General features: G+C 41.1%; 1 protein-coding gene across 2 annotated transcripts; it reads left to right on the top strand.

The window, feature by feature from the left end:
* The first annotated feature begins 5,922 nt into the window (after window positions 1-5,922).
* zbtb42 (zinc finger and BTB domain containing 42) lies at window positions 5,923-14,839 on the top strand. 2 transcript variants are annotated; one of them, XM_057860482.1, is made up of 2 exons: window positions 5,923-6,139; window positions 8,851-14,839. In XM_057860482.1, the coding sequence occupies exon 2, from the start codon at window positions 8,865-8,867 to the stop codon at window positions 10,455-10,457; it is 1,593 nt and encodes a 530-aa protein (XP_057716465.1). In that variant the 5' UTR covers window positions 5,923-6,139; window positions 8,851-8,864; the 3' UTR covers window positions 10,458-14,839. The 2 variants fall into 2 exon arrangements, with proteins under 2 accessions (XP_057716465.1, XP_057716464.1); XM_057860481.1 differs by lacking the exon at window positions 5,923-6,139 and adding an exon at window positions 6,592-6,865.
* The last annotated feature ends 37 nt before the right edge of the window (window positions 14,840-14,876 follow it).

Raw genomic sequence — 14,876 nt, 5'->3', positions numbered from 1 at the left:
TTTGTGTGACAGTTTTGCTTTCTCTTCGTTAGTGAGAAAGTTGCAGCAGGTTGTAATATTCAAGGTGAGAATTAATTCAGCATCCTTAGCATGTACTTTTTTGGGCATGGTGATTATTAAAGACACCTTCAATAGTCGTGGAACACCACCAGCGTCCAGAAGATGCTGAAACAGCCTAGTGATAACCCACCCAACTGTGCAGAACATCCTTTCAGCACCCGAGGCTTTGTGTTGATCTATTCTGTAAAATGAAAGTCACAAGTTTCCTATCAAAGTGAAAGGCTTGGTTGTTGGTCTGACAGCCAAAACTAATTTCAAGTTTTGTTTTGTTTTGATTGAATCTAGCGAAAATGTTTACTCCTTCTGTGGAAGAGGCTTGGTCTGCGACAGCCAGTCACATCTGGTTTGGTGGTACGGCCAATCATGATACACATAGAGACATAGATATTCACATCGATGTCAGGAGTCGGTCTGGTAGAGTAGCATACCCATCATGATGGCTTTAGATAATAATCAACATACTATTGTCAAATGAATATGTCTCTGATTGTGTCAATCCGATCATAGCATCAGCATCACAGAGTCACTTGCAATATCCTATTGAGAGTGGTATTGATTGTTTCCCAAGTTTCAGCCTGTTCACAATATACAGCACAGCACTAAAATCAATCCTTTTTATAGAGGGGGGATGCATTACAAGGCCCCTCGACCACACAGTGCAGCCCAGGAATGGCCTTACATAAGGCAACTGTGAACCGGTGAGGTCAGTGATGTGCTTGCACTGTGGCTGGATGGCTGCTGGTTGCTTGGCCGGTCAGGCACCAGTGGAATGCGGGGTCTTTTGTTTGTCACCGAGAGGAGTGGGTCAGGGGGAGAATGCCATTGATGGCTGCAGAGAGGAAGAATGAACCTCCAGGAAGTGTTTTCTCTCTCTGCTTACTCCCCCACTCTCATTCTCTTTCCATCCTTCCCTATCTTTCACTGTGTGTGAGAACCTTTTGCTGTGCTGAGGCCACAGTCCCGGGGCACAACCACTGCTTTGTTTTGCCCTGTGAACACGTACCCCTCCTTTACTGTGCATCCAAGTTTTGCCAAGGCCATGAAAACACAGCGACTGCTCCTACTTTTATCTGCATTGCTGCTTTCAAATTGATGGTGTACTGTATGTTGATATATACTGTATATGTATATATATTAGGGATGTCCTGATTGCATATTTTTGCACCCGAGTCCAAGTCACCTGATTTTGAGAATCTGCCGATACAGAGTTCCGATCCGATACCGAGGGAAAAAGTCTTTTTTTTTTTTTAAATAAAACAAAAGTTCCAAACATGTTACAGTACTGTACTGTTTACAGTACTTCCTATTCCGTTTTTTTAGAGAGTGTTGCGGAGCATATTTTTGTCCCTTTTGTCATTGTCATTGTATTTCTGGATTATTTTGTTACTTTTTAGCCCTTATTTTATTTTATTTCTTAATTATATTTTTAAACAAATTAAAGACTCATCCTTTTTACCCGATTCCGATCCTCTGAAAAATGGTGCGATTGGCCTGATTTCCGATCACTAGACCGGAATGGGGACATCCCTAAGCGTGTAACGGTATTTGCATTCGTCCTGTACAATCATGGAACAGGCATCACAGCTTGGGGCATTCAGTCAAAAAAAAAGGAAGACAAACCAAAACAGACGAAGAAGTTATTATTGATCACTATCAGTAATTCAAGTTATGGTGAATGTACAGAGTGGGAAATCAACATGCATTAATTCTAACACTTTTTGAAGTGTATTTGTTTCGTATTTTCAAATGAGGAAATGTTTATTTTGCTCTCGCCATTGGCGGAAGTCATTGAAACGGTGAGTGAGTATTTTATTTTTGCACCATTTCAAGAGATGCTTTTTCAGTTTTTGAACTCTTTGCACTTTATATTAGATTTTAGCAAATATAAAAATATATCTAATGTCCAATGTTATGTTCACTGGTAATGGTTTACAGTTAACTGTGAATACAAACATTGAAAATGGTAGTATCGAATTTTTATTAAAAAAAAAAAAGAAAGAAAGTTACCTAGATTGCTACCTGACTTCAACTGTTACCACAGTCAATCCCGTCAAAAAAAACACTGTGTTATCCATTTTTGCACACAAGCTGTGAATTTTAAAAAATGCTATAACAATAGAAATACAAATTCATTCAGTTTGATATTGCCTTAACAACAGCGGCTTTTTAGTTTTAGCCAATACAACAAACCCTAACTTTCAAATGCTGTTTTGTTTTTCCTGTTCCACCGAACTGGTACTGAACCGTGACCCCGTACCAAGGTATGTACCGAACCGTGACTTGTATACCGTTTGTGCATGTACTTCAGAGCTGTGTTGTTTTTCCGCACGTGGACACAAGTCATGGCATCCATTTTGACCAGTCACAGCCAGACTAAAAATGGAATATAGTAAGTTGACAAGAATCTATCCGGTGGCCCCTTACGACCAGTGGCTGTCGCATCCCGTCACATTGCTCATTCCCCCCCGTGTCAGAACACTGGGAGGAGCTGCAAATGGTCCTTTCTAAACACACGACAGCTGGAACACAGGGCAAAGGTGACAGAGGCAGTTGAGGGAGCTCAGAGAGGGGCATGAGGAAGGGGAGGAGAAAAGGGGGGGGTGCACGAGATGAGCAGCTGCAACATCAAATGTTTCTCCCCTGTGTTGCCATCTTTTGCTTTCACCATCACCTGACATATTCTGAAAAATATTTTAATTACTCAAGAGGTTAAGCAGATTTCGGACTTTTCTCCTTCCGCATAAATCATCACTTGTGTCTTAAGACTGTTTGGGCTATCACAGCCAGGAAAAACAAAGCCAGTGGGTGGTTCAGTGCCAGGGAATTCCTCAACTGGAAGCAGGATTAGAGAGAACGGCCCTTTAAAGTTCCCAAAAGCACTGACAGTCCAAATTACAAAGCATGATTTATCATTCTTTTCAAGCAACAAATTCTTTGTGACCATAAAGTTTGTCTTTCATCCACTGATGATTTCAAAACCACAACCAAGTCTTTCTAGCATGTGATTGGTTGATTAATCTTTTTAATGGAAATTTAAGCTTATCATCAAACTCAACAAAAAGTAGTGAGAGTTTTCAAGTTCACTGAATTAAACAAAAAAGTGAACACATATAAGGTTAATGAATGTTTAATTGTAATTATTTATGTATTTAATATCTTTATATGGCACTCATTAAAAACTCCCAGTCAAATGGATTTGACGTCTTGTGCTGTCAATGGCACAGAAACATGAGCAGTCAAAGTCAGTCATCCCAGTTTAAATGAATTGAACAGTGTCAATGGGGCAGGCAATGAATTAATATATTCTTTTTATTTGATTTTTTTCTTTAAAATTTCTAAAGTTTTTTTTCCCATTTTTAAATGGAAAAAAAAAACAAACAAAAAAGGAGATGAAGTGAATATCCTGTTTTTTAAATGTATTTTATTAGTAAAATGAATAGCTAAAAGTAAAAGAGAAAACTGCAATTATTTTTTTTATTTATCTAAAAAAAATATAAGTTAATGGATTTTTTTAAATTCAAATTGCTGGTCAGGCTGTTTTATTTATTAACATTATTAAAGTTATCAACATTTATAGGTTTCATCTTATAACGATGAAAACCTATAAATGTATTAACATTTTTAAAGTTATTAACATTTATAGGTTTCATATTGTAATGAGGATAGCATGCAAACAATGACAGAAGGGGGAAAATAAGGAAGTGAACCCTCTGCCTATGGAGACTTTAAAACTTTAGAATTTATTAACATTATTAAAGTTATTAACATTTATAGGTTTTCATATTATATTGAGGATAGCAAGCAAACAATGACAGAAGGGGGGAAAATAAGTACGTGAACCCTCTGCCTAAGGAGACTTAAAGAGCAATTGAAACCACTTTTTACCAAACATTTTAAGTCAGGTATGTGCCCAATCACGGATGAGTGGTTTAAAGCTGCGCTGCCCACTATAAAACACACACCTGGTAAGAAATGTCTTGATGAGAAGCATTGTCTGATATGCATCATGGCTCGGTCAAAAATGCTGTCTGAAGACCTGTGATCAAGGATTGCTGATTTGTATAAAGCTGGGAAAGGATACAAAACCATCTCTAAAAGTCCAGATGTTAGTCAATCGACAGTCAGAAAGAGTTTGGCACTGTTGCTTCTCTCCCAAGGAGTGGCCGTCCACCAAAAATGACGCCAAGAGTTCAGCACAGAATACTCAGAGAGGTAAAACCCAAGAGTGTCTGCTAAAGGCTTACAGAAATCACTGGCACAGTCCAATATCTTTGTGCACACATCAACTATAAGTAAAACTATGGCCAACAATGGTGTTCATGGGAGGACTCCACCGAGGAAGCCACTGCTGTCTAAAAAAAAACTATTGTTGCCTGTTTAATGTTCGCAAACAGGTACTTGGACACTCTACAGAAGTTTTGGCAAAATATTTTGTGGACAGATAAAACCAAAGTTGAATTTTTTGGAAGTAACACACAACGTCATGTGTGGTGGAAAAATGGAACAGCTCACCAACATCAAAACCTCATCCCCACCGTGAAGCATGGTGGAGGGAACATCATAATTTGGGGCTATTTTGCTACCTCAGGGCCTTGGTAACTTGCAATCATTAATGGAAGAATGAATTCAAAAGTTTATCAGGATGTTTTGACGGAAAACCTGAGGCCGTCTGTCAGACAGTTGAAGCTAAAAAGAGGATAGATGCTGCAACAATACAATGATCCAAAACACAGAAGTAAATCAACTTCAGAATGGTTTTAGAAGAACAAAAGAAACGTTCTGGAGTAGCTAAGTCAAAGTCCATACTTGAACCCCATTGACATGCTGTGGCATGACCTAAACACAGCGATTCATACCAGACATCCCAGGAAACTGACTGAACTACAGCAGTTTCATAGAGAAGCATGGGCCAAGATTAGTCCTGATCATTGTGCCAGACTGATCTGCAGCTACAGGAAGCGTCTGGTTGAAGTTATTGCTGCCAAAGGGTTGGGCCCACAAAATTATAAATATGATGGTTCACTTACTTATTTTTCCCCCCTTCTGTCATTGTTTGCATACAATCCTCATTAAAATATGAAAACCTATAACTGTTTGGGTGGTTTTAGTTAACGCAGACACTGTAATTTTATCTGTGTGATTTTGACAGATCACATTTGATGGTGATTTTATGCAGAAATACGAGAAATTCCAAACAGTTCCGATACTTTTTCATACCACTATCAATAAACTATTTTAGTAAGTCGTTTAGTGGTACTTAAACAACCAAGTCATTTTTGAGGCAGTGCTAAGTGTAGAAGTTTGATGGGGGGGAAATGATATCATGTTTTACTGTCCGTGCCATTGAAAATGATAGACGTCCAATCATCTGGCTCTTTAAATCTTCTGCTGTGAAATGAAACGTTTCCTACTAGTAGACGTCCAATCCATTTGAACTGGGAGGGATGGCTGCAAATGAACGAATGAAGTGAAACACTATTCTATTCTATTCAGTTGAACTCTTTCAGTGATATTGATGATGATAGACTTCCAATCATGTGGCTCTTTTCATCCTTCCACTTTGAATTTAAGTGAGTTTGTCAATAGTAGTCGTCCAAGCAGGGAGGCCGTACCTTCCATTAGACGTCTATCGCCGTCAATGGCAGACAATAAGTTTATTTCATGTCTGTGCTGTGCCGAGCGCCTTCCCTCCACTTCCGGGAGTGGAGGGAGAGCGCACAGAACAGACAGGTGTTTCCAGCAGGGGACCAATGGATGCAGCCAGCGTTCTCTGCTACTTGCTGCCGCTGTGTGAGTTCTCGCAGTAGTACACAAGTTTCCAGTCGTGGGCCGGGCGCTGTCGCGAGATTTGGCTGCCACACGATCAACCTGCTCGTTGTCGAACATATTAAACAGCAGCCAGCCAGCAGCCGAGCGAGCGAGCGAGCGCAGCCTGCCTCGCCGGGCACTGGACAGAAAGCTCGGAAGGACCGACGAGGGGGAATCCAACATCTGGATGAACATCATGATTATAGAACGCCGAAGTGTCTAGGTGGGGCAAAAGGAACACACTCGCACCAGGGAGAAGGCGGAAATAAATGTAAGTACGCCGTTTTCTGTGCGTTTGAGCGCAGCGAGGAAGCGAAAGTTAAAGAGTCCAGTGGCGGCTGGGCTAGATTCATTTTGGAGTCCTTTTTTTTTTTTTTTAAAGGCTCTCTCTCAGTGTTGCCGAACACTTTTTGGGCAATACTCCGCTGTCACACTTTCCGTTCTAAACTAACTGCATGTTGCGTTCAAGTGCACGACGGGCGCGTCAAACTTTTAATAACCCATTAACTAAGGGCAACGTAAGCTTATCGTGCTATGGATAAATATAAAAACTTGTAGTCTCATCTCTTACGCAGAAACGTATTTCCCACCTCCGGCTCTCGAATAAAAGTGAGCGTCGGCATGGTGATCTTATTACACTTTCGGGGGTGTTTTCGTTATAAACATGGTACAAGTAGTATGCGTTTGGACAGCAGAGGTAACATATGGCATAAGGGGAGCACAGCTGGAGGTATCGTTTCCATTGCGGTGATGTCAGAGCAGCTGACTCCACAGCTTGCAGTGTAATTAGCAAACAGAGCAGCAGTTTACTCACTCCTTTTTCTTCCTTTTACACTCTTTGCCCGGTGGACGACTGCTATCATTTCCAGTCCCGTTTGCTTGTTCTGTAAACACGTCCCTGAGTTTGTGTGCGTGTCTTTACGCGCAAAACAAATCTTTCGGGAAACTCAAGAAGGGAATTTGAAACTGGATTACATTGGATCATTTAGGAGAATGGGTGAGCTAACTTTGAAGAAAATCTTACTGTGTAAGATTCATTCGATTTTTAAAAAAATGTAACATGTTACTGCAATGTATTGTGAAGAAATGCTAATTAAATTTAGGGAGGTTTTGCAGTGGTTTTCAATGTAAATCTACTGCTACTTGTACTTTATTGTGCGTGTTTTTTTTTTCTCTTTTGAGTACATTTTATGGACTTTACAGTTTTGGGATTTCCACAGAATATTTAAGTAGCGGGAGTTCATTTTAACATTTAATAACCAAATTAAAATGGCTTAACTAATCTAATTTATGAAGTCTTTATTGAAATCAAGGACGTAGGTTTGCATAGGGACGATAGGGACATAACACTACACACTTTTCAGGATGCTCAAATTGTCCTCACCAACTTATAAACAACCTTATTTGCATTTTATAATGATTTCAGTTATATAGATCATTTAGATTGCTTTCTCATATGTTGTATGGATTTAATTGACCATACCATTATTAAGTGAATTAATCTTTATTATTATTATTATTTATGTTCAGACTTATATTTACTCCTTTTTCACTTGCTGAATGTGCTAGTCAATTTCCCCCTCTCAAACTCATGTTTGATTGGTTGATGACTTGACCCCCCGCCCACCCCCCCACACGCACTGCCCCGACGAAAATACAACATGTCGCCTCATCCGCCCCTTTCAAAGAGGAGGGATATTAGAAGTTTATTTTTCAGCCAGCAGCAGCCACTGTAAGTAATGTAAAAAGATGTCAATGTTCTGGAGGTGGGGAACACACCACTAATTTTGCTACAGAAATTTTGCTACAACCTGCATCCGAGTTTGCATAACATTAAACTGTGAATTTGCTAACCTGCAAAACTCGAGTAGGAAGCTGCTTAGAGAGAAGTGTCCTCCACTTTTGTATGTGTTTTTTGCTGTTAACGTTAATTAAACTGAATGAGAAATGTAGTGAACCGAGGTTTACCCCATTTTAATTCTCATTTTGTTTATGTGGTCTCAAAGCAACACTTGGTAACTTTTCAGTTTTGGTCGATTTTAGCGACGCAGGTGGACAAAAGTGGTAGATTTTTTAAGTCTGCGTTTCCCATGAGGACCAGTGCTGGTGTCTTCCTATGAGGGGCGTAACAGAAAATAATTGAGAAGCACTGGCATAACTCAATACAGATTTATTTTGCAATGATCGGTTAGCCTATCAATTAATTAGGTTTATATTTGTGAGAAATGTAGCCCCTTTCTTCCCCCCTTTCACCCAATCAGTTTGGGCTTATTAATGTCCTGTCCCCAGCAAAAAGTGTACATGCATGTTATGCTATTATATCGTCCCTACCAATGTTGAGACCAAACGTACACCCTTGATTGAAATGCCCACCCATGTCCATAGCCATAAGTATTAGCTTTTGTTGGAAATTAAAGGAAGGGATGTGGTGCTTGATCTGACATTTTGGGACAAATTTAACAGGTTATTCAATCAAAACCAAGCGGTCTCTCAGGGGAATTTTGTTTAAAACTTAGTAATGTGTACTCTGATCATAGGCCAAGAAAACAAAAAAAGTCTCCTTTATAGTGAAGCTGTGATGGTTACCATTTTTCTGCACTAAAATCTGTTCACAAATACATTTCTTGTTATCATTCTTAGTTGTAATAACTGAAGGTTAGGAGTAGGACAATTCCAAAAGGCTATTCTACAAACACTAAAGTGTTCTTAAATTCACAATTAAAATTGGGTTATTTAAATCAATCTAAAGGCTCCCCCTTCTTACTGTAAATGAAAATATGAGTAGAAAATCGACACAGCTGGCAACTATGTCTTGTCACCTTAATATTGTATGTGTTTTAACTTAGGCAGATTGTGTGCTGCCAAATTAAAGGAATTTGCAGTCAAGTTTTGTTAACCAATAGTGCAGGTACAGCTCGGCTCTGCATTCTAAGTAGCTCCATTTCGTTTACCCACTATCCTGTTTTTCCTGTTTTCCATCAGGTTATGAGGGAAGAATGGAGTTCCCAGACCATAGCCGCCAGTTGCTGCAGTGTTTGAGTCAGCAGCGTCACCAAGGTTTCCTGTGTGACTGCACCGTTCTGGTCGGGGAGGCTCGCTTCAAAGCTCACAGAGCCGTGTTGGCTTCCTGCAGTATGTACTTCCATCTCTTCTACAGGGACCAGCTAGACAAAAGGGACGTTGTGCATCTCAACAGTGACATTGTGACAGCGCCGGCCTTCAGTCTGCTCCTTGAATTTATGTATGAGGGCAAGTTGGAATTCAGCACTCTTCCAGTGGAGGATGTGCTGGCCGCAGCCAGCTACCTCCACATGTACGACATTGTCAAAGTGTGTAAAGGGAAGTTGAAAGATAAGGAGCTCTCTTCGCTCGATGAAAAGATGGGAGAGGTTTTCGGACTCAGCTGTCTGGAGCGGGACAACTCCTCGGACGGTGAGCTACACACTGACAAGCAGCTCAGGAGGCAACAATCCCGGGGTGTCCCAGGGGCCCCCTCCCCGACAGAACGGTTTGACACGGACAACGGCGAAGCGAGGCTCTCTGTCAGCGACTGTGAAAGGTCTGCGAGGAACAGGCAGAAGGCAAACGGTCACTCCGGCAGGTCCCCGGACCTTGTAGGTGTCAATTATGTGTCATCGGAGGCCGAGCCTTGTGTCCAAACAGCTGGAAAAACAAAAGCTGATGTCAGTAGTTCCACCGTATCACTGTCCCAGAGGTCCCGGGCTTCGGATGACATGGACTGCGCTCTGGATTTGTCTTTCAAGCCTCTGTCTAGCAGAGATCCCTTACAGGCCTCCTACATCTCGGGACAGCTGGCCCTCGACAGCCAGCAGCAGGGCACTGAGCCACTTGTTAAAGATGAACACGACTTGCTGTCAGAGCAGGAGGACAGTGAGCCCGTGAGCCCTGAGAGCCAGCGCTTTGGGAATAGCGCCAGGAGCTCAGTGGTGACAGGGTTCGCTGCCCTCTTCCCAGGCAACAACGGCTCCGCCGCCGCCCTCCTCTCCCAGGAGGAAGACCTGATGGACGAGGAGGGGGAGGCCTGCGGGGGGAGGGAAGTCGCCCCTGGCAGGGAGGCAGAGGAGCAGAGAAGGGGGAGACTGCTGGGGGACAGCGAGGAGGAGGAGGAAGACGATTTGGCCTCTTCGGACATCTCCACCTCCAGCGGGGTGCTCCTGCCCGCGGGGCAACAGGCGTGCGTGTGCCCCCTGTGCAGCAAAATCTTCCCCAGCCCGCACGTCCTGCAGCTGCATCTCAGCTCGCACTTCCGCGAAAAGGACGGCGCCCGCTCCAAGTTGTCTCCCGACGGCTCGGTGCCCACCTGCATGCAATGCAACAAAACCTTCTCCTGTATGTACACCCTCAAGCGACACGAGCGCACACACTCCGGAGAGAAGCCGTACACGTGCGGCCAGTGCGGAAAGAGCTTCCAGTACTCGCACAACTTGAGTCGGCATGCTGTGGTGCACACGCGGGAGAAGCCCCACGCGTGCAAGTGGTGCGAGCGCCGCTTCACTCAATCGGGGGATCTGTATCGCCACATCAGGAAGTTTCACTGTGGCCTTGTTAAAACTCTCGCCATTGGATGAAGTGCTCTACATGTGCCATCACGACACCCGTGTCTTTTCACACATTAGTATTCACACAGTGGCAATTTGGATTTTACCCCGTATGGCATTTCTCTTGATGTAGCAACTTTTCAGAAAAACTGGGCCAAGCTGGCATCAATACGGAAGTTGAACAAAGTAGATGCACTTGTTTATTTGTCTTGTTTGTCCCTGTGTGTTGACTTTTGCGAGGAGCTGAAAGGCATCCGGGGGGGCATAATACAGGATGCTAACATTTGTTTATACAATCGACTATGTGTGCACACGGGAGATCAGAACCGTCCGTTTTCCTACTTTAATATTATTATTAATATTATTTATTTGGGTATTTGTAACAAATATTTTGAGGCAGCAAAACTAATGAAGTTAGACTACTGGAATAATTTTTTTCACAGAAGTTTTAAGGTCAACTTTGAAGAAACCATTATGTAGATTGTTGTATTTTGCCTTAGAATCACCTGTCCTTTTTTTCATCATGAATGTGAATTATGTGAAGAAACAGTGTAATTGTTACTTCAAAATGTATATTTAGAGGAGGAACACAGAGCTACAGTTCATGCCTATAACACTAGTGCCTCTTTACACTTCATTTTTGTGTACTTCTTGAAGAGTGATCTATCACCATGCCTTTGGTCAAATCCACTCACACATACCAGAGGATAACAAAGGTAATAGGCAGCGCTGGAATGCTAATTGATCCACGAGTGCCCTTATAAGTATGTGACCCAACTATGTAAATGAAGCTCTTATCATGAAGTTATTGACTGTAGAAGAAGACCAACAGTAGACGAGCGTGTTATTTCCTGGTATTGATGAAGTATAAAGAAACCAGTACTCGGACACTGTTAGGTTAAAATGAGGAAGTCTGTGGACGGAACGAGACAGATTGATAATCACAGCCGTGCCACTTTGCTAAAGCTACTGAATTTCTTTTTAAATTAACACTCTCATGCTCATCATAGCTTCTTACTGTATGTGTTACTACTGATGATGTACCTTCTGGGCATGAAGGAAGAGGTAAACTCATTGCTAAATATCTCCTTTTTTTGTCTAATCTCCTGAGAAGACTTGATCTGAATTTATTTATTAGTTTGGTTCAGGGTTTACTGTAGGTGTATTTTGATTAGCTTGAACGTTGGTACTCATTAACTGGTATTGGGGCTACCTTTTTCCTCTTTGTGCAAATCAAGTTACTGTAATTGTTTTAATAGAGAATTGTCAGTCACACAGAAACTAGAGAAGCACTTGTTTTTAGCATGCACAGTTTCAACACTATTTCTTAGGCTGCTATTGCAATTTCTATATTTAATGTAAATATATATTCTATTTATGTGTGTTTTTATAACACCCTTGGGGTGGAGGGAGTCAGGTGTCTTATTAAGGCTGCAGTGTCTTCCGGCAGGGGCGGGGGTCTCGAGAGTGGAGCAGACTGCAAATCAGAATAAGAGGAGTTTCATTCGCCTCTGCTGTTCTACCACAGGAAATAGTTTTGCTACAAGCACAACCATAGCGAGTCGACATTGCCCACCTATAGAAATGGGACAATACGAGCATTGTCTCAACCCCCTCTTTCCACACACAAGTCCCAGGTAGTTCTCAAGGGATCATTGTGTATCTCCCTTCAAGCTGCTGGGGGGGAAAGCAAGTGCACGTTTCTCTTGGCGCGTTGCTGTATTGAATGGAGGCATTGGAATGTGAGAAATGTATTTAGGTGAAGGAAACCAAGGAGACTGTAAACAGGTGTATTGTTTTGAGGCATCAAAGTCCTGTCCTCCACCCTACTCCCACCACTCAGCATGCAGTTAGATAAATGCTTTATTGTTCTATTGAGAGGAGAAACCGTTGCGATTTGATTGCACACCTATAAAGAGATTATCTGAATTATCATTGCAGCCCCATTAAACATCTAGTTCTCAATCGGCTGAACCTAGGGACCCACTTATGGCATCTTTTCTAACATTAAGCATAGACTTCGTAATATATTGACGGGGCGCGGTGCCGATTCATTGGGGGCCTGCATTGTTGGCGTGGCTGTCAAAGCCGACCGAGAGGAATCACAGACAAAGAGCTTTCCTTTTCCATTGAAAATTCTTGTGAATAAATGTTTAAATCCCTGCATTCTTTATTGATAAGGACGTAAAACAGTTTCGATTCTTGGTTAAAAGCAAAAAAAGCATGCAGTTAGCATATTTTACTTAAATATTGCGAACTGTGATGCCAGTCAGTAAGCAAATGTAGCGGCCGCCTTATGAAAACAGATCTTTTTCTTTTAAAAAATTCTTGTAAATAAATGCTTAAAACCCTGAATTCTATATAGATATGGACATAAAACAGTCTCAATTCATGGTTAAAAGCACAAAAAACGTGCAGTTAGCATTTATTTTACGTAAATATTGCGAACTGTGATGCTAGTCAGTAAACAAATTTAGCGACCGCCTGATGAAAACAAAGCTTTATCCGTTGAAAATTATTGTGAATAAATGCTTAAATCCCGGAATTCGTCATAGATATGGATGTAAAATAGTCTCGAGTCTTAGTTAAAAGTACAAAAACCATGCAGTTACCATTTATTTTACGTAAATATTGTGAACAATGACGCCAATGCCATAGCGGCTAATTCCTACCATTGATTTTTTTCACGTTTCAAAATGCATGCATGGTACGAAAAATATAATAATTTAATCATTAATTTTATTTTTTTTATTTTAATCATTACCTTGAATCCTCAAACAAATCACTCCTTAGACAATCCTTCCTGTTTGTATGCGGTACAGCTTTTGTACTTTTTCAACCTAAATCTGGCGTTGCGTTGGTTTTAAGAATTACTGCGACCGAGTGTGAAGCATTACTCAGCCTTAACTGAAACTGAGTGTGGGCAGGCCCCCTACTGTAGGCGTGGCGCAGGGTCTGGCGGAAGTGTCACGTCAATATATTATGAAGTCTATGCATTAAGTATATCAAAGAAAAAAAAAAAAAGTTTATTCCACTGCCTACCCCTAACCCCACCCCTCTTCTCCGATTGAGTACTAATCTAAAAGACGTGGCAAATCTGAAGGGGAATTTTACTGTCTTCTTACGGGACTTCTTTTTCCATTTATTTAGCTAATTGCAATGGTTTGAAAGATGCATTTTTAAAAAAGACCTGTCTTACACTCCAACAGTTTAACCACTTTAGTGAGCATACCTATTCCATTTACAGAACGTGGTTTTTAATGCTGTTTATAATGTATACAGACAGGATCATACAGCGAGCGTTGTCATATGTTTCTTGATTCTCGAATGTACATGTGTACATAGGCATATAAAAAAACTAACACAATGTAAAGATTTGTATTTCTTTTTTAGCGGTTATTTAAAGCTCCAGGATCTTCACCGAGCGTGCCTTGCTGACACACAAATAGGTGTTGCATCTGGAGGAGCCTCTGTTTGTACTATGTGCATTCGCTCGTGTTCACACATCAACTCTCCATAGAAACAAAACATAACATCTTTCATAAGAAAAATTAATTTACTTGCTGCTTTGCGCAAGGTTCAAGGGGGTGTCATTTCATTGAGAGAATAAATGTTTGGAGGTGTTAAACTGAGGACAAGCATTTGTGTGAGTGTGTGTTTTGGGTATCAGTAGTTCCTTGGGTCACGTCACTAATGAATGTAAACTGCAGAGATTCTCATTGTTGTCTTTTCATGGAAACAAAAGACTGCCTAACTCATGCTGTATCATTTTGAAGTCGGAAAATGACCATTATCCAACACTGGAATGTTGTCCTTTGTTGCTGGTTCCAACTGTGAAATTGTGTAAGATCATGAGAAATATTTATTATTGCATTTGCTTCTTGCAGCCTCTGGCTTTTAACTCATTGGCTGCCATTGACAGCGAAAGACGCGTAATTCATTTGAAGCGGGAAGGTTCGCACCGTTCATTCGCTGCCACCCTCTCACTTCAAATAGATTGGACATCTACTAGTGATAAACTCATTTAAATTCATAGAAGAATAAAAAGAACCACATGATTGGACCTCTAGCATCCTCAATGGCAGTGAAAGAGTTCATTTAGTTGCAACATCTAAATGTCAAACCGACACTTTTTCAATAGGATCTGTAGAAGTGCCATTAGAATTTTAATGTTTTTTTTTCTTCAGAAGAATGATATATTTTCCTGTAATTGCCTCAGTGTTAGAGGTATAGAGATTTGAGGACAATCTTTAATTAGACACTGAGGCAAATTACTGTGCATTTTACTTGTTTGCGCCTTTTATGTGTATGTGTGTTTGTTGAGGTTGTGCGTGTGTGTGCTGTGGAAATGTGACAATCTACATTTAGGTCTTTATAAGATTATGCATAGAATTAAATGGAACAACTTTGTGTCTGTGGATTTCATTGATTTCTTCGGAGTTGCTTCAC

The sequence above is a fragment of the Corythoichthys intestinalis genome, chromosome 15 (genome assembly GCF_030265065.1).
Source record: "Corythoichthys intestinalis isolate RoL2023-P3 chromosome 15, ASM3026506v1, whole genome shotgun sequence".
Taxonomy (NCBI): domain Eukaryota; kingdom Metazoa; phylum Chordata; class Actinopteri; order Syngnathiformes; family Syngnathidae; genus Corythoichthys; species Corythoichthys intestinalis.
The sequence above is the reverse complement of the archived record's forward strand: the minus strand, read 5'-3'. Positions and strand labels throughout refer to the sequence as shown.